Genomic DNA, 19,258 nt, shown 5'->3' on the forward strand with positions numbered 1-19,258 from the left:
AAATCACAAAATAATATGTCAACCGAGCATCCACTACCAGCTCTCAATCTCAGTCTCGATTGAAACGAAAACACCTGCCAACCGAGCATCCACTACCAGCTCTCAATCACAGTCTCGATTGAAACAGACTTCAAGCAGACAGGTGCGACTTTTGCATAATACATTTCTGCTTAGCAATTGTTTTTTTTTCACATACGCGAGGGACTGTCGATTTACATTACATTACATTAGTGTGTGCTGCGTATTTGATCTTTTTTCAATCCACTGTGAGATTGTTTGCTGTACCAGAAATTGGGCTCATAATCCCAGAAAACTACATATCCCATGATGCATTTTCTCATGATGTTTAAAAAAAGAAAAGTTTTCAGCCTCGCCTAAACAAAAGTTACAAAAACTTGATAAACTTCAAAAATCACCTATAAAACTAAATAAATAATAATAAAACAATAAAACACTAGCATCCACAGCGGAGCTGCGTAGAGTTCCCAGTGTAACTTCATTACCACACGTGGTGCCTTGCCGCGGTGTGTGGAGAGGGGTTTATGTGTTCCTCGCTCTGACTGCGCGTACATCCAGACGTAGTGTAGCGACAGCTGTCCTCGTGTGCTTCTACTGAGGAGAAACTTGCAATTTACAGCTGCATCAGGTACACACTTCATACAGGTATAGTAAGAAGCGTTAAGAAAACGTTTACTAACATGTTTTTTTCTGCAGAAACTTTAATAGAATATGCAGAAAGCATGAATACCATGTTCAAGTTAACGCAGAACTCGGTCTCTACCAGTTTAAGTTTCAGAGTTCTGTAAATGAATAGTGGCCTATGTTAAATGCTTCTGTTTACAATCAAATAAAACCAAATCGCTCCAAAATGTGGTATCTGTTTGTTTTGGTAGTGCAAGTTTTTAGGCTACTGTTAGATTGAATGCAGTTTTGTCGTGAACTCAAACACCTTTTTGTTTTCGTTAACTGGGTGCTTTTCTTTTTGATGTTGCTGTTCTGCGCTCAGATGACTCTCCGAGGTTACGAATGAAACCCGTGCAGTTTAACTTAAGGCACATGACCCGAGATAACCATGGAGACGGTCCTAATTTGATTAGGAACCATATGCAACTTTTTAAATCGGGGCACGCTCTCCAAGCACGAATGGGGTGATTCACTGAGCTAGTGCAGCGCTGTCAGAGGTGAAGGAGTTCGAGTTGCAAAACAGGGCTTGATGCAAACGGGGAAGCCTTGAAACCGACATACTCGCTGTACAAATAGGTCACGGGTCCGAACTACTGGATACACATCTGCAAATAAGCCCATGTATTAATAGATGAAAGCTGTGGTTCTGTGGTCATGCTCCAGGGATGGAAGTAAGACTCCTATTGCATAGCAGTTTGATCCATTCCTGGTTTCACTATGAGTTTAATTAGACAGCCTACCGTGTTACCTATACACTGTGGCTAATCTGCTTGTATTAAAGCCTGGGATGGAACAAAGTGCTATGCAATGGGGATCTTATTTTCCTCCCTGTTGCACAAGGGTGTATTCAGGAGAGTGTCCATGAGCAGGACTGATTCTTTCCACCAGGAACCCAGGCAGGTTGTATTTCATATGGAACTGACAGGTTAAGTAAAACATGTATTCTTTTATGGGTCATCGCATCCCTGGGGGCTGTTAGAAAGAGACACTGATGTCGGGCTCTTGGAAAGGTCATGTTTTGGGTGTAATTCAGCGCTGCCGTTTCGATTGTGTTTTGTGTTTCAGATGCTGTTTGCCATTGGTGAGCCTGCATGGGGTCTGCTCATATTAGCATGGAGACTTGGTGGTTTTGTGCATCGTTAATTTCAGCCGATTTGCACAGAGGACAGCCTCACATTTCACTCCTGACATTAAGATGCTGCAGTGGTCTGTCAGGAAGACTCATTTATTCTTTACTTCTCCTGTGCATGTAAAATGGATTTTAAAAAGGAGGAGGGAAGTGGAGGGGGTGACATTACTAAATCCTAGTGCCAGGCCTAGCTAGGTTTTCTCCTGTTTCAATATTATACAATTAAACTCTTACTGGCATAGGAATAAGACTCCAATATCAATTTCATCCATTCCAGGTTTTAAAACAAGCTTGATTAGTTAGTACAGGTAACAAGCTCAGGTGTGTCGGAGCAAAACCAGGAACGGATCAAACTGCTATCCAATGGGAGTCTTCTTTCCATCCCTGTAATATTCAAGCATTCTTTAATTTTGAATAAACTGATAAACAAAAGTATAAATTGTACTCTGTTAAAGAAAAAGCAATCAACCAGAAAACCTATTAAGACAGGAGAGAGCAACTCTGCTGTGCACGAGAATGTGGCTTCTTTATTTCGGATGCAATGGTTCTTCTGCATGGTATCTTTTCATACAATCATTTATGTAATATGGACATGGCTATTGCTTGCACTGTGTACATTTAAAGCAGTGTGTGTTTATGTGAGTGTTTGTCTCGGCTGTACTGATTCCAGACTCCTCTTTGCAGTGTGATGGTGCAGCGTGTCTTGCTCATCGGTCGTGTGTGAGTGTTTGTCTCGGCTGTACTGATTCCAGACTCCTCTTTGCAGTGTGATGGTGCAGCGTGTCTTGCTCATCGGTCGTGTGTGAGTGTTTGTCTCGGCTGTACTGATTCCAGACTCCTCTTTGCAGTGCGATGGCGGAGCGTGTCTTGCTCATCGGTCGTGTGTGAGTGTTTGTCTCGGCTGTACTGATTCCAGACTCCTCTTTGCAGTGTGATGGTGCAGCGTGTCTTGCTCATCGGTCGTGTGTGAGTGTTTGTCTCGGCTGTACTGATTCCAGACTCCTCTTTGCAGTGTGATGGTGCAGCGTGTCTTGCTCATCGGTCGTGTGTGAGTGTTTGTCTCGGCTGTACTGATTCCAGACTCCTCTTTGCAGTGTGATGGTGCAGCGTGTCTTGCTCATCGGTCGTGTGTGAGTGTTTGTCTCGGCTGTACTGATTCCAGACTCCTCTTTGCAGTGCGATGGCGGAGCGTGTCTTGGTCATCGGGAGCGGGGGCAGGGAGCACTCCCTGGCCTGGAAGCTGGCCCAGTCTCCTCTCGTACAGCAGGTCCTGGTTGCTCCTGGGAATGCCGGCACCGCTGACAACGGGAAGATCTCCAATTCAGGTAAGAGGGCGAGAGCGTCCCCTCCTTCTATGAGTGTGTCTCTGTGCTAGCACCTCCAGGTTCTCATTTGTGAGACCAGATATTGCCAGAGCAATGGTCCTTTGGAACTGATGCACATGTATTCCGTGAAAAAAATCTGTAGATGATGGTTGCGTCACCCCAATCACTTAATAAAATATTAGATTCCATTAGTTTGATTTCTGCTGTGTTCTTAAGTATCTAGTCATGTAGCCTACATCTGGGATGGCTGACTTCCAGAGCAGGCTTTTTTCTCAACCATGTTGTTCTTAATTGTTTTAAAGGAGCCATTTAATCATGTGCCCACAGTTGATAATTTCATTAGCCCAGGAGAGCTCCTTGCCATTAGAGTTAACCCTTTAATGACTGACATTTACACTGTCACGTGTGTTTGATACCCTCCTGAGAGCTCCCTGTTGACCTTTAGAGCAGATTGGGTTTCTAAGGAGATATTCAGCCCACTGAAGCTTACAGATCTTCAGGTTATTGTGAGGTGTTGAACCGCATGGTCTCCATGTAAATGCACTGCTGCTTGGTGAGTCATGCAAGTGAGTCTCTACTTTGTCATTTCGGTTGCATTGAAAAATTGCATTAAAAAATGAGTCTGAAAAAAAAAAAAACCTTTATACCACCCCTACCAGTTTGTGCACAAACTTTGATCTTTATACAGAATAGAAGCTATAACTGTCCCAATCTTCAAAAAAAAGGCAAGCTATTTTAATAAGCAAGACGTCCCATGAATTCATATGTTATGTGTTTACTGCCAATGCAGAAGGACTGGGTGAGATTTTGGTTCTTCAACCAAGACTGCTTCTAACAGCCAAGTTCCATTCATCCTGTAGGCATGTAAAGTGATACAGATCTCTCTCTCTCTCTCTCTCTCTCTCTCTCTCTCTCTCTCTAGCGGTGTCGGTGAGTAATCACTCCATTCTGGCTCAGTTCTGCAAGGATCACAGTGTGGGGCTGGTGGTGGTGGGGCCGGAAGCACCTCTGGCTGCAGGTACAGAATCTGATTCCCTTCACTAACCTGCAGTAACCAGCAAAGAGAGGGTCCCCTTTCCAACAGTGTGCATCTCGGGTTCTCTTGTGCACCGTTAATACCTGACAGCTAACCGTGTGATCAACAACATGGAGCAGCAGTAGCTGCTAATGCAGAAAGAGACTATGATTTATGAGGGACATCCCATTTAAACCAAGTACCGTGTTTCACATGATTACTCAAGAATAAGTCCCTTGCTGTGTAACTGCGTTAAACTTCTTAACAGGAGTGAATTGGCATTGACAGACGCATTTCTGTCATTCACAAGGTCGGGTCTACCTACTGTTGCAAAGGAGAGCGGGTTAAACCTGCTTTTAAAATGTCCCTCCCAGACCGGAGTTGCCCGTTTGCCCATGCCTGCATTAGTCTGGGCTGTGTTCAGTAGGATGAAGATAGCAGACGCTACCGTTCCACTTTAACCAGTGCATGGTGCTTGAAGGTGTAAGATTGCTGTTGTGCTGATGGTTTGAGCCCCTCTGCAGGGATGGTGGATGACCTCACTGCGGCGGGGGTCTGTTGTTTCGGACCCTCTGCAAAGGCAGCCCAGCTGGAGGCCAGTAAGAGTTTCTCCAAGGAGTTCATGGACCGGCACGGCATCCCCACGGCCCGCTGGAGAGCCTTCACTGACCCTCAGGAGGCCTGCAGCTTCATCCACAGGTACTGGCGCTCCAGAGCCCTCTATTGGGGACCCTGGGGTCAAGGTGCATGCTAATGCTGTCAATTAAAATTAACGGCTAATTCTAGATCTGCAGGGATGGAAATAAGACTCCTATTGCATAGCGGCTTCACCCATTCCAGGTTTTACTACAAGCTTGATTATAGGTAACAAGCTCAGGTGCATTATTAAACTCCTAGTAAAACCAGGAACGGATAGCACTGCTGTGCAATGGGAGTCTCAACCCCATGCCTCTGAACTGTGCTCTCTGTGTGTCAGCGCTGAGTTCCAGGCTCTGGTGGTGAAGGCGAGCGGTCTGGCCGCTGGGAAAGGAGTGATCGTGGCAGATGACAAGGACCAGGCATGCAGGGCAGTGTGGGACATCATGCAGGTGGGAGCTCAGCACACTGGTCTCCACTGCAGGGCTTTACACAGCAGCATACACTGTGATACCGACAGCGTTTCAGTGTGGTGTTAGCCTGAAGGCAATGAGAGGGGTGGGAATGAGAAACCGTGTGTAAGACTCCTGTTACTTACTTGCATGATAGAGGTGTGCATCAGGATACAGGACCAACAGCACCACTTACATAACCTTCTGTGCAGGTTGTTCACTGTGTGGTTTGTAAATGGGATTTACTGTTGGTATGGATACATGCTTCCCCTATCTCATTGGAGCTTTGCTTTTTAACATCATATAGTATGTATTGTAATGAAAACGTCTGTCCAGTTGTTCCCCTCTGTGTACCTTTATAGGTGCTCTCCTGTAATCTCACCATGTGCGTTTAGTCTGTGATCATCACTGGTCTACACGCATACAACCGAATTAGATCACAGCTGACATGTAAGAAATAATTTGAAAAGAAACTGCATTAAAAACTGCTTGGAATATTGTGGAACCCGCTGCACGGGTGACCAGCAGGCGTGTCTGATGAGGCAGTAGAAACCTGGAGAGAGAGGGGGCAGTGCTGTCTGCGAGCTGATTGGGGGTGAAAGCAGTGAGGTTCCTAATCCAGGGTCTCTCTTTCTCTTCCTCGCTGGGCGCAGGACAAGACGTTCGGAGCTGCAGGGGAGACAGTGGTGGTGGAGGAGCTGCTGGAAGGAGAGGAGGTTTCGGTGAGCTCTTTCTGTATTGCACTTCTCTGTTTTAGCATTTGTTCCCTGCCTGCTTTTAGCATCATCGCTGTTAGAGCTGTGGAGCAGGACAGGTCAAAGAGGGGACTACCTCACTCTGGGCCATATTCACTAAGCAGTCCCTTGCAGCTCTGTGCACTGACAGCACTGATAAGTGTCCCTGGGCCAGTAAGATCGTCTAATAGAGAGGTGTCCAATCCCGGCCCTGGAGGGCCAGTCCGCTCCATGTTTAACAGGTACAGTGAGATGATAGTGAACTACTGCAGGGTCTGGAAGCAGGTTTCACTGGTTCAGTTAAAATCAGGGCTGGACCAGGAGTGGAAGGGCACCGCTGGCCACCCCAGTCTACTGTAAACATGCTTGCATTCCCCCTCCTGCAGTACACCAGTGAGGATGCTGCTGGACTCTGGTGTTAATGACCCTGTCTGTGTGTCTCTCTCTCTCTCTCTCTCTCTCTCTCTCTCTCAGTGCCTATGTTTCAGCGACGGCTCCACTGTGGCCCCGATGCCTCCTGCACAAGACCACAAGCGACTCCTGGATGGAGACCTGGGCCCCAATACAGGGGGCATGGGGGCGTACTGCCCCACTCCACAGGTACAAAGAGCCAGCTTGAAATGCAGGCCCCCGAGCAAACCAGTTATCTGTGCTGGGAGCGTTTACACGAGTGCTCAACATCATTACTGTAGAGAGCTGAGGATGTCTGAGTGTGCAGAGAGAGGGAGGGTCAGTGTGTTCAAGGCATGATGGCTGAGAGAGTGTTCAGAGAGAGGGAGGGTCAGTGTGTTCAAGGCATGATGGCTGAGAGAGTGTTCAGAGAGGGAGGGTCAGTGTGTTCAGGGTATGATGAGGGCACCGGTCTTCCTTTCTCTTAACTCACAGCATCCTTTCTCAGGTTTCAGAGGATCTGCTTCAGAAGATCAGAGAGACAGTATTGCAGAAAACGGTGGACGGGATGAGACAGGAGGGGAGCCCCTATGTTGGTGAGTCTCCTCAACTATCCCCCACCTTCTGCAAAATCAGAAACCCTCTCAAAACCACCAACATAGCTGAGGCCCGAGGGACAGTCTGTGACCCCTCATCTCACTTGATGAGGTCCTGTGATGTTGAACAGCCTGTAAGCGGTGTGTGGTGTTCCTGTCTGCAGGGGTTCTGTACGCAGGGCTGATGCTGACCCGGGATGGGCCCAGGGTGCTGGAGTATAACTGTAGGTTTGGAGACCCGGAATGCCAGGTGAGGTGAGGGCTGGGGGGCGTGTGTGTGTGCTCGCGCGCATGTATTCGCTGATGTGAACACTGTGTGTGTGTGTGTGTGTGTGCGCGCGTGCGTATTCACTGATGTGAGCACGATGCCTGTGCTTCTTCCAATGTCTACATACAGGGGCTGGACAAATAATTAGAAACCCCCTCCAGTACACTGTCTATTATTGGGGTGTCTGGGGAAGCTCTGATTCACGAGAGAGCAGTGATTCCTGCTCCTTGTGGGGGAGGCAAGGCTCTTCTCTGGAACAGCCCACAGCCCTTCTCCCTTCAGAAACATGAAATACAGAAGCACCAGTCCTGAAAATACTGTCACCTCACTATTAAAATGTGCTGCACTTGCAGCATCAGCGTTTGTTCTATATAACAGAGGACAGAGTTGGTCATACGAGGAAACATTTAGGGAAACTGTGCTGCAGATAGCAGGAGCTTCAGTGTGACTGTTCCTGCTGCTTCAGGTGCTGCTGCCCCTGCTGAAGAGCGACCTGTACCAAGTGATCCAGGACACGATGCAGGGGAGACTAGCATCTAGCACCCCCACCTGGCAGGAGAACAGCGCTGCTGTTACTGTGGTGATGGCGAGTGGAGGGTATCCAGGAGACTATAAGAAGGGCATTGAGATCACAGGTACGCATTGTCTTTAATGTGACAGACTTGTTATACAAAACATTTGGCAGCTAAAATCCAGCAAAAATTGACTTTGACAAGTTGTTTTGTTTTTTTGTTTAAGTGAGATGAGGGAAGCATATTAGTGTTGCGCTTGCACACCTAATAAATGTTAGGAAAGTGCAGATGATAAACTGAGCGGTGCTGTGGTTCTCCTCTCTCCTCCCTGCTTGGCAGGCCTGTCTCGGGTGAAGGAGCTGGGGCTGCAGGTGTTCCATGCTGGCACTGTGCTGAAGGAGGGCAGGGTGCTGACCAGCGGAGGCAGAGTGCTGACCGTCACCGCCGTCAACCGCGACTTGCCCACCGCACTGCAGAACGCCAACAAGGGTGTGGCCAGCGTGCAGTTCCAGGGGGCCGTCTACCGCAGAGACATCGGGCAACGGGCCATCGCCTTCCTCCAGCAGCAACGGTGCGTCTGAGTCCAGGGTACCTGAGCCAGCTCCACAGCAAGCCCTTCCCTTGATAGTCGCTGCTGGTTGGAGTTAAAAACTGCAGTATTTAAACCATGTCAGCTGCAGCTTTATGGTTTCATTTCAGTGTTGGTTTATTTATTTACTAGTTTGTCACTCTCACCCCCCCAGTGGACTGACCTACAAGGACAGTGGAGTGGACATCGCTGCAGGGAACGCTCTTGTTGACCTGATCAAACCGCTGGCCGCAGCCACTGCCCGGAAAGGTAACGAGACCACATGCAAACATGACAGCAGGGTCCTTTTTTAATAATGTAAACTGTGGCAAATTGAAATACTGTTCTCCAAAAACACAAGCAGGATAATCGAGTTTCAGAGCGAAGATCCACTTCTCTCCCTGCTCGGTAGAGTCCTACAGTTATTGATGGCTGTTATGTCCCCTCTTATCCTGCAGGGTGCAGTGCTGAGCTGGGCGGGTTTGCAGGCCTGTTTGACCTGAAAGCAGCGGGGTACATAGACCCTATCCTTGTGTCTGGGACTGATGGAGTGGGAACCAAGCTGAAGGTAAACAAAGCAGTGGTTATAAGCTATATAATAACAAATGCAGACGAGCTCGTCTCTGCTTCTCTCTCTCGGGGTGCAGATCTTTCTCATGATGTCTCTGCTTCTCTCTCTCGGGGTGCAGATCTTTATCATGATGTCTCTGCTTCTCTCTCTCGTGATGCAGATCTTTATCATGCTGTCTGCTTCTCTCTCTCGGGGTGCAGATCTTTATCATGATGTCTCTGCTTCTCTCTCGTGGTGCAGATCTTTATCATGCTGTCTCTGCTTCTCTTGGGGTGCAGATCTTTATCATGATGTCTCTGCTTCTCTCTCTCGGGGTGCAGATCTTTATCATGATGTCTCTGCTTCTCTCTCGTGATGCAGATCTTTATCATGCTGTCTGCTTCTCTCTCTCGGGGTGCAGATCTTTATCATGATGTCTCTGCTTCTCTCTCGTGGTGCAGATCTTTATCATGCTGTCTCTGCTTCTCTTGGGGTGCAGATCTTTATCATGATGTCTCTGCTTCTCTCTCTCGTGGTGCAGATCTTTATCATGATGTCTCTGCTTCTCTCTCTCGGGGTGCAGATCTTTATCATGATGTCTCTGCTTCTCTCTCGTGATGCAGATCTTTATCTTGCTGTCTCTGCTTCTCTCTCTCGGGGTGCAGATCTTTATCATGATGTCTCTGCTTCTCTCTCTCGTGATGCAGATCTTTATCATGATGTCTCTGCTTCTCTCTCGTGATGCAGATCTTTATCATGCTGTCTCTGCTTCTCTTGGGGTGCAGATCTTTATCATGATGTCTCTGCTTCTCTCTCGTGGTGCAGATCTTTATCATGCTGTCTCTGCTGCTCTTTCTCTCTCCCTTGGTGTGCAGATCTTTTATCATGCTGTCTCTGCTTCTCTTGGGGTGCAGATCTTTATCATGATGTCTCTGCTTCTCTCTCTCGTGATGCAGATCTTTATCATGCTGTCTGCTTCTCTCTCTCGGGGTGCAGATCTTTATCATGATGTCTCTGCTTCTCTCTCGTGGTGCAGATCTTTATCATGCTGTCTCTGCTTCTCTTGGGGTGCAGATCTTTATCATGATGTCTCTGCTTCTCTCTCTCGGGGTGCAGATCTTTATCATGATGTCTCTGCTTCTCTCTCGTGATGCAGATCTTTATCATGCTGTCTGCTTCTCTCTCTCGGGGTGCAGATCTTTATCATGCTGTCTCTGCTTCTCTTGGGGTGCAGATCTTTATCATGCTGTCTCTGCTTCTCTCTCTCGTGGTGCAGATCTTTATCATGATGTCTCTGCTTCTCTCTCTCGGGGTGCAGATCTTTATCATGATGTCTCTGCTTCTCTCTCGTGATGCAGATCTTTATCTTGCTGTCTCTGCTTCTCTCTCTCGGGGTGCAGATCTTTATCATGATGTCTCTGCTTCTCTCTCTCGGGGTGCAGATCTTTATCATGATGTCTCTGCTTCTCTCTCGTGATGCAGATCTTTATCATGCTGTCTCTGCTTCTCTTGGGGTGCAGATCTTTATCATGATGTCTCTGCTTCTCTCTCGTGGTGCAGATCTTTATCATGCTGTCTCTGCTGCTCTTTCTCTCTCCCTTGGTGTGCAGATCTTTTATCATGCTGTCTCTGCTTCTCTTGGGGTGCAGATCTTTATCATGCTGTCTCTGCTTCTCTCTCTCGTGATGCAGATCTTTATCATGATGTCTCTGCTTCTCTTTCTCGTGATGCAGATCTTTCTCATGATGTCTCTGCTTCTCTCTCGTGGTGCAGATCTTTTATCATGCTGTCTCTGCTTCTCTTGGGGTGCAGATCTTTATCATGCTGTCTCTGCTTCTCTCTCTCGTGATGCAGATCTTTATCATGATGTCTCTGCTTCTCTTTCTCGTGATGCAGATCTTTCTCATGATGTCTCTGCTTCTCTCTCGTGGTGCAGATCTTTTATCATGCTGTCTCTGCTTCTCTCTCTCGTGGTGCAGATCTTTATCATGATGTCTCTGCTTCTCTCTCGTGATGCAGATCTTTATCATGCTGTCTCTGCTTCTCTCTCTCGTGGTGCAGATCTTTATCGTGCTGTCTCTGCTTCTCTCTCTCGTGATGCAGATCTTTATCATGATGTATCTGCTTCTCTCTCTCTCGTGGTGCTGATCTTTATCATGATGTCTGCTTCTCTTTCTCGTGATGCAGATCTTTCTCATGATGTCTCTGCTTCTCTCTCATGATGCAGATCTTTATCATGCTGTCTCTGCTTCTCTCTCTCGTGATGCAGATCTTTATCATGATGTATCTGCTTCTCTCTCTCTCGTGGTGCTGATCTTTATCATGATGTCTCTGCTTCTCTCTCTCTCGGGGTGCAGATCTTTCTCATGCTGTCTCTGCTTCTCTCTCTCGCGGTGCAGATCGCACAGGAGTGTAAAAAGCACGACACTCTGGGACAGGACCTGGTGGCTATGTGTGTGAATGACATCCTGGCGCAGGGGGCGGAGCCTCTCTTCTTCCTCGATTACTTCTCATGCGGGAAGCTGGATGTGGGCGTGGCTTCCTCGGTCATCGCTGGCATCGCTGAGGCCTGCAAAACAGCCGGCTGCGCATTGCTGGGTGAGTGGCAGAGACTGAGGGACTAGGTATCACACATCCTGCTGCAATTGTGGTGTGTTTAATAAACTGCAAAGACTTCATGAAACTTGTAATTGTATCTGGAACTTGCATTCATACCAAAAGTAAATCACAATGTGATTACATATTCACACACAAATGAGTGACTATTTACTTGGAGGTAAACAATCCGCTAAACTAAATTAACTAACTGTTTTAAATTACAGATGAGTATTGAATCTTTGCTAAATTCATGTTTACTTCCAAATGAATCCAATAGGAAATATGATCATTCACACATACCAGTAATTATATTTGAGACTGACTGACACCTGAAGTGTAACCAAGATTTATAAATGCTGTGTCTTCTTTTTAGCTGCTTTCTTGAATTTAATCAGGCTTGGACATTTTTTTAAAGCATGTCACTCACTTAATGCCCAGACACTTCCTCTGAAAGCTGAGTAATGTCTTCTGACTGCGCTGCCCTGCTTGCCCCCAGGGGGCGAGACGGCGGAGATGCCGGGGGTGTACCCCCCAGGGGAGTACGACCTGGCTGGCTTCGCGGTGGGCGCGGTGGAGAGAGACAGGATGCTCCCGCGCCTCGACTCCATCTCCGCCAGAGACCTGCTCCTGGGGATCGCCTCCTCCGGGGTCCACAGCAACGGATTCAGCCTGGTCCGCAAGGTGCTCCAGAGGGCCTGCCTGCAGTACTCCTCCCCAGCGCCGTTCGGGGCGGCCGGCCAGACTGTGGGTAAGACTCTCTGGAATAAAGACTTACACCTCTGTACCCTGCAGAGTGAGGAGCAGTTTGATCCAGTCCTGGTTTTGCTATGAGTTTAATAAGACACACTGTGGCTATTCATGCTCTAGTAAATCATGCCCTAGACGAATGATCACTGTTGAGGTAACCCTTGGCTGTTGCCCCTTCTAAGGAGAGGGGGTTACATTGCACTGCTCTGTTGTTGAACCAGTTTGTCGTTCACAGGGGAGGTGCTTCTCACTCCAACCAAGATCTACAGCAAGCTGCTTCAGCCAATCCTGCGCAGCGGAGCAGTGAAGGCATACGCCCACATCACGGGGGGCGGGCTCTTAGAGAACATCCCCAGGGTTCTCCCCAAAACCCTGGCTGTGGACTTGGGTAAGCACTGCTGCAGAGGCAGGTGTAGACGTGGCTAGCTGTAACCTACACACAGCCAGTCGGATCCCACTATTCAGATCAGCAAAGAGACTGAACAAAATGGTCTTTGTAGAGTGAAGGTCCCGATTTTAAGTAGGAGGGATCTGAATGGTGAAAGGAGTTCTCTATAGAGTTGGTTAGCAGTCGCATGTAATGTCTCAAATCACAGCTTTGGTATTTATCGGGTCTGGTTTTGTTTATTTGTTCTACCTGTATGACTAATCATGGTCTGAATGTAATGAGTGTGCTGGTGCCCGGCCTCACGCTGCAGCTCTGGCAGGGAGTGTAAGGTGTGAGTGTGCTAGTGCCCGCCCTCACGCTGCAGCTCTGGCAGGGAGTGTAAGGTGTGAGTGTGCTAGTGCCCGCCCTCACGCTGCAGCTCTGGCAGGGAGTGTAAGGTGTGAGTGTGTTGTTCTGTCCCGTTGCAGACGCCTCTCTGTGGAAGATCCCGGAGGTGTTCTCCTGGCTGCAGCGAGAGGGCCAGCTCTCTGAGGAGGAGATGGGGCGCACCTTTAACTGCGGGCTGGGCAGCGTGCTGGTGGTGGGGCGCGAGGCCGCAGACGAGGTCCTGAGAGAACTGAAGAGCCACGAGGAGGCGTGGGTCATAGGAACAGTAACGCAGCAGCAGCCAGGTCAGTGCTGTCCACACAGAGCCACGAGGAGGACTCTGGAAATGCATCCAATTGCATCTCGCCCTGGGTTTAGTTAGGAAATCACTTATCAAGATTTCATTTCTATAGGCGTCTGGGAACTGGGCTGCAGCCAACATTTACTCTGTTTCAAATGTAACATTAACATCTAGCATTGGCTATTCTAGCTTTATTATTGGGTTGATTTAAATCCATTGTGTATGCACAACAGTACATACATTAAAGAGAGTCTTCAAGTTTCAGAACTTGGACGTGAACAGTTCAGAAGTTCAATCAAATTAAAGGGTCCCAAGTGATTTGTAGTACTTTTGAAAGGAATGTCACGTGGATGGAGCAGGTTTCAGGGGCTCACTGTAACTCTGAATCCTGGTCTGCGCCGGACCCCTTTCCACTGTGTTTCAGTGCAGTAAGGCTGGGGTTCAGATAAGTACTCAGTGATTTAGGATTGGAAAGGGATGGTGCAGGAGGGACACCTCTGAGGTGTAGGGATCCAGGATTAATCCCTTTGTGTTTTGACAGGCGAGGAGAGGGTGCTGATCCGAAATCTCCTCCGCTCTGTGCAGTCTGGCTCCAGGGGGACCCCAGTGAGCACTGGCCTTCGAAGTGGAGACCCCGAGCGCAGAGCCAGGGTGGCCGTCCTCATCTCAGGAACAGGTGTGCAGGGATGGGCCCTTAAAGTCTGCTTTTAGTCATTTTGTACTTACTATATGAAAGTAGTGTTTTAATGGACTCAACCATGTCTGAAACCGATGCTATTGAGCATTAACCCAAGCAGTTCATAATGCTGAACAAGTACTGAAAGCTATTTCAAGTGGTCAAGGAAGATAGGAAACAAGGCCCTTGCATCTTGCAGGTATTGTTATGGAGGTGATGCTGGCTTTTTAATAAATTGCTCATTGCATAGAGCTGCAATTTCAGCAGTGGCAGTATTTAGCTTGTATCAGTTAAAAACCCTGCTGGGAGACACTTTGGCAGGGGACAATTTTTTCGCAGAGGGGTAACCCTAACCTCTCCAGGGTACCTTGAAACCATTTTCCTGGAGCTGAGTGCTAACCAGTGATGTCCACTAACTTGCAGGCACAAACCTGCAGGCCCTGATGGAGCAGGTGAAGAAGCCATGGAGCTCCGCTGAGATCGTCCTGGTCATCTCCAACCGGCCCGGGGTGGAGGGGCTGAAGAAGGCAGCACTGGCAGGGATCCCGACCAGGGTGAGTGCTGCTGGCCTGCCTGCAGCGTGAGAGGCTGTTACACACTGCCGCTTTCTGTTAAATACGATTCATTCTGTACATTTGAAGTCTGGAATTGTTGTATGAGAGTGAAACATGGATTTTTTAATCATTTTCTTTCGGTCTGTTTTTACATGCATTAAAAATGACAGTAACCAGAGATATTTACTGTTGGGAGACGCACGGCCCTCATGTAGTTGTTTCAAGCTGGTGTCTTTGTGGTGAGTGTAAGAGCATGCTCAAGCATCCGTAGTGCAATCCACTTAGGCAAGACATTTCTGAACTACCGGAATGGATCTCGAGTGCATTGGCCTTTGGAATACTGCAGTAACACTGAAGCATTAGAATGAGTGCATGTCAAGCTTGCAGATCTGGCTAATTCATACACACACGTGTGAACTCTCTATTGACAATAGCTTCAGAGACATCCCTGGGTTTCTTCAGCCGTTAATCAAAATGATCACAACTCTAATTGGAGAAAGAGCAGCTGCTGTGAAGCGTGGTATCCCCCTGGAGACCATGAACAGCCCCTAATCAGCATACTGAGCAGCGAAGTGTCTGTGCCTCCAGGGAGTGACCAGGCAGCAGGCTTCTCATTAGCACGGGCCCGGGGATTCTCTCAGTCCAGGGGCGGACCGAGAGAACCTGCCATCATGTTTGGATCCATTTCAGGTCACATTTCGAGGTGTTTCTGTGAATATTGCAGTACTCGTTTTCTTGTGTCCCGGCAGGTCGTGGATCACAAGCAGTACGGGAGCCGCGCTGAGTTCGACAGCACCATCGAGCGGGTCTTGGAGGAGTTCAGTGTGGAGGTGGTCTGTCTCGCCGGGTTCATGAGGATCCTCAGCGGCCCCTTCGTCAGGAAGTGGAGCGGTACGGTTTCCAGTCCTCTGGCACTGACTCTGGGCAGCTATTTTGATGGGCGGTTCTGTCCTCTGGCACTGACTCTGGGCAGCTCTTTGATGGGCGGTTCTGTCCTCTGGCACTGACTCTGGGCAGCTCTTTGATGGGCGGTTCTGTCCTCTGGCACTGACTCTGGGCAGCTCTTTGATGGGCGGTTCTGTCCTCTGGCACTGACTCTGGGCAGCTCTTTGATGGGCGGTTCTGTCCTCTGGCACTGACTCTGGGCAGCTCTTTGATGGGCGGTTCTGTCCTCTGGCACTGACTCTGGGCAGCTCTTTGATGGGCACCACGTAGCACAGCGTGATGTATTCTACACTTTGTTGGATGATGATGAGGTGTACAGTGGGTGGGTAGCTGGGAGTGTAGGAAGTAACTTGTATTACTTGTATTGTAACACTTGAAATGTATTTGCTTACGATTGTAAGTCGCCCTGGATAAGGGCGTCTGCTAAGAAATAAATAATAATAATAATAATAATTTGATTGCTGTGTCTCGTTTCAGGTAAACTGCTGAACGTTCACCCCTCCCTGCTGCCCTCCTTCAAGGGGGTGAATGCTCACAGACAGGTCCTGCAGGCTGGGGTTCGGGTCTCGGGCTGTACTGTGCATTTCGTAGCTGTAAGTGGAGTTTTTGTGTGAAAAATGTTATCTGTTTTGTCATGTCCATGTCATGAATGTAAATGTGTTATTTACTGTGCTCTGTGATGCCAGTCCTGGGTTTTGTTCGTTCCATCCAGGTAGACATGCACTAGAGAACAAAGAAACATAAATTCAGGCCTGAATGAACGGCTGAAACGCAGCTTAAGAATGATTTCCAAGATGCTGATTTAACAGAATAGGATCTTGAGAACTTCGACCCTATTGTGAAGCGAGAGGAGGTTATTGTGGTATAAAACCAGCAAGCAGCAGCTTGATTACAGAAATAAGCAGTTAAATTGTTTTTGCAAGTAGATTCTTGCTAGATTTTGTTCCATTACTTTATCTTACTCCTTTTGAAAATGTCTATTTTGCTTTTGCATGCAAACCCTCATGTGGTCAGTTGCAGTGTGCAGACTCCAGTTATGATTGAAACAATGCAGATTCAGACCTGCCTTTTAGATAATCGGGAGACTGGCGCCCTCTCCCTGCAGGAGGAAGTCGATGCAGGAGCCATCATTGTCCAGGAGGCGGTGCCAGTGATGGTGGGTGACACAGAGGACAGCCTATCGGAGCGGGTGAAGGAGGCGGAGCATCGAGCTTTCCCTGCCGCTCTGGAGCTGGTGGCTAGCGGCACTGTGCGGCTCGGAGAGGACAACAAGATCCGCTGGAACACCCAGGAGCAGCACTAGACTGGAGCATCCCAATACTAACAAGATCCTCTGGAACACCCAGGAGCAGCACTAGACTGGAGCATCCCAGTACCAACGAGATCCGCTGGAACACCCAGGAGCAGCACTAGACTGGAGCATCCCAGTACCAACGAGATCCGCTGGAACACCTAGGAGCAGCACTAGACTGGAGCATCCCAATACCAACAAGATCCGCTGGAACACCCAGGAGCAGCACTAGACTGGAGCATCCCAATACCAACGAGATCCGCTGGAACACCCAGGAGCAGCACTAGACTCCCAATTCCAACAAGGAACTGTTTACATCTCACCCCGGGATCAGAGCTGGAGTGAGATTGTGGCTTCATTAAGTGACACTGTGTTTGCTAATGAACCCATACAGAATCATTCCCAAGAGCACACACATACACACTCACTCACTCTAGTGACTTTTTTTGGTTTCCGGTTGATGAAGACCTAATCCTTTGAGGTATTGTGTTGATGCTCAGTGCTATGCTGATTCAGTTATTCTCTCCTCGTGTTTTGATCATGGGTTTTGTTGAAGAGATATTATCCCTTTTCATTCCAGTTCTTTTTAAAGCTGCAGCTGCTACCATGTGACTGGGTTATATAAACTGCATGTTAAATATGTTACTGATACTGACCTCCTGAAGTTTCAGCTTCGTTGGGACGGTACACTTTGGGTTATTGTCTTGATTTGTATGACCTCATTTCCATTCCCAGTGTTGTGTATTAAAGATGAACCCTTTCGCTGCACAAGTTGCTTTATCAATCATACCTGTACTTTTCCATTGTGTGTTTATAGTTGCTGCTCTGCTGTATTCTGTTGTTTCTCTATAAAGTCCCATTGCAGGTGGTGTACAGTATTACATTCAATGCCACGCTTTCAACCTCTGGGCATGCTGCTCTCTTTCTCATATCCTTTAACTTCCATGTGTAGTTATTAGAATTACATTTGCTCACTGTGATACTGGATGAAGTCATGTAGGCAACTGATATCTCATGGAACATGGTTAACTTCTTATAGATGTACTGTAAGTGCAAAAATGTTTTACCCACTTGTGCTAAACACAGACTGCATAGAAATCCCCTGACTTAGCCAGTGTCTCCTCTTGACCTGTGACAGGAGGTCATCTCTTGGTTTTCTTGCTCATTCTGTGGTTGGGATACATTCCGTTCTGCATGTTCTATTCTACAATAAACTGCTGAAGTTGCATTACCTTTGCTGCTGTTAGTTTATATGTTACACGTTGATCAGCCTATATACTGAATGAATACATATAAGCATAACTAAGGCCATTCTTCCATACAATGCATTCTGCTATACTGTATTAGATAGAAGTATGATATGCATCCTGTACTTTTATGATGATAATAAACGATTGTAATAATTGAAGTCTGCAGTAGGGGTTGTAAACAATAGGAAGAAATTGATGCGTTGGGTTTGTTCCACTCTCACTCGTACTACTGGAATAGAAATGACTTATTCTAGAGATTTTTATATAGATATCTGATTTTAATTGTTGTGGGTTTCAGTTTATCATTCCCATGAAGACAGATACAAAATATGTATTGGGAGTATTAAGCAACATCCTAATTATTGCAAACATCCTACGACTTCTTGGAATGATTCAAATCAGATCTGCGTAGCTTCAGGTATTGTGCACCTCACTCTAATCACTGTGTAGTGGAGTCCTTTCTACAGTTTCTTCTGTGGTCAGTATCTCATGGAACAGATAAAAGCTTGGTTCGTGCTACATGGATAATCATTCCCTTCACAGGGTCTAGGAGAAAAGATCAGAGCCATCTCAATGGTTATTAACCAGTTAAGATTTTATAAAATAAATAAGGAGACACTTCTCTAGAATTTTAAGAAAACAAAGACACCTAATAACCAGTAAACTATTTTAAGCCCATCCTAAATTATCCTTACAAGTAGTTTGTTACTTGAAAGATTTTGAAATGGACAATCTTCACTATTCTGACATCATATCAAAAATACATTGCCGTTGTACACACAGCTCACAAAAAAAAAGGAAGAAAAACACGAAACATTGAAACCTCCATGCAATCCTAGGTCAAGCCTTAATGCAGGACTTACTCCAATGCATTTCCACGCAGTGTCCCACCCCAGCAGCATTGTCAGGCTGTCTCGATAACCAGTTAGTGAAGTTCCATGGGGAGCCATCTGTCCACACATACCGCCCGGTCTAAGAGGGACAGAAAGCTGAAATTACACACTGAACAAAGGATTAGCAATCCAGTTCAGAAAGGACAAGGCTCTGTAAGTGATGTACAAATCTGAAATATTTACTGTGGAAGTTGTTTCACCTTTAATGGAACTACCATGGGGATTATTTGCAGAAGTTACCTTGTCTACCGTCACAAACAAACAAATGGATGGAAAGTAGAAATACAAATTACTTTAACATTTGCAAAACTGCACAAGAAGACACCTTACTGAAACTATACTGGCCTCCATGAAATTAAAGCCCCCCAACCAAGTTGCAGTGGATTCCCC

The 19,258-nt window shown here is 47.2% G+C and overlaps 1 protein-coding gene across 2 annotated transcripts; it reads left to right on the forward strand.

Moving 5' to 3' along the window:
* Positions 1 to 494: 494 nt before the first annotated feature.
* On the forward strand, positions 495 to 17,594 carry LOC117406364 (trifunctional purine biosynthetic protein adenosine-3-like). 2 transcript variants are annotated; one of them, XM_059030346.1, is made up of 22 exons: positions 495 to 663; positions 2,990 to 3,138; positions 4,061 to 4,156; positions 4,678 to 4,852; positions 5,130 to 5,241; positions 5,895 to 5,963; positions 6,450 to 6,575; positions 6,874 to 6,961; positions 7,126 to 7,211; positions 7,696 to 7,864; positions 8,081 to 8,312; positions 8,485 to 8,579; positions 8,768 to 8,877; positions 11,259 to 11,457; positions 11,954 to 12,205; positions 12,440 to 12,592; positions 13,060 to 13,263; positions 13,801 to 13,935; positions 14,359 to 14,489; positions 15,239 to 15,380; positions 15,912 to 16,027; positions 16,540 to 17,594. In XM_059030346.1, the coding sequence occupies exons 2-22, from the start codon at positions 2,994 to 2,996 to the stop codon at positions 16,735 to 16,737; spliced, it is 3,033 nt and encodes a 1,010-aa protein (XP_058886329.1). In that variant the 5' UTR covers positions 495 to 663; positions 2,990 to 2,993; the 3' UTR covers positions 16,738 to 17,594. The 2 variants fall into 2 exon arrangements, with proteins under 2 accessions (XP_058886329.1, XP_058886330.1); XM_059030347.1 differs by having other exon boundaries at positions 495 to 646.
* Positions 17,595 to 19,258: the final 1,664 nt, after the last annotated feature.

This window comes from Acipenser ruthenus, chromosome 9 (genome assembly GCF_902713425.1).
Source record: "Acipenser ruthenus chromosome 9, fAciRut3.2 maternal haplotype, whole genome shotgun sequence".
Taxonomy (NCBI): domain Eukaryota; kingdom Metazoa; phylum Chordata; class Actinopteri; order Acipenseriformes; family Acipenseridae; genus Acipenser; species Acipenser ruthenus.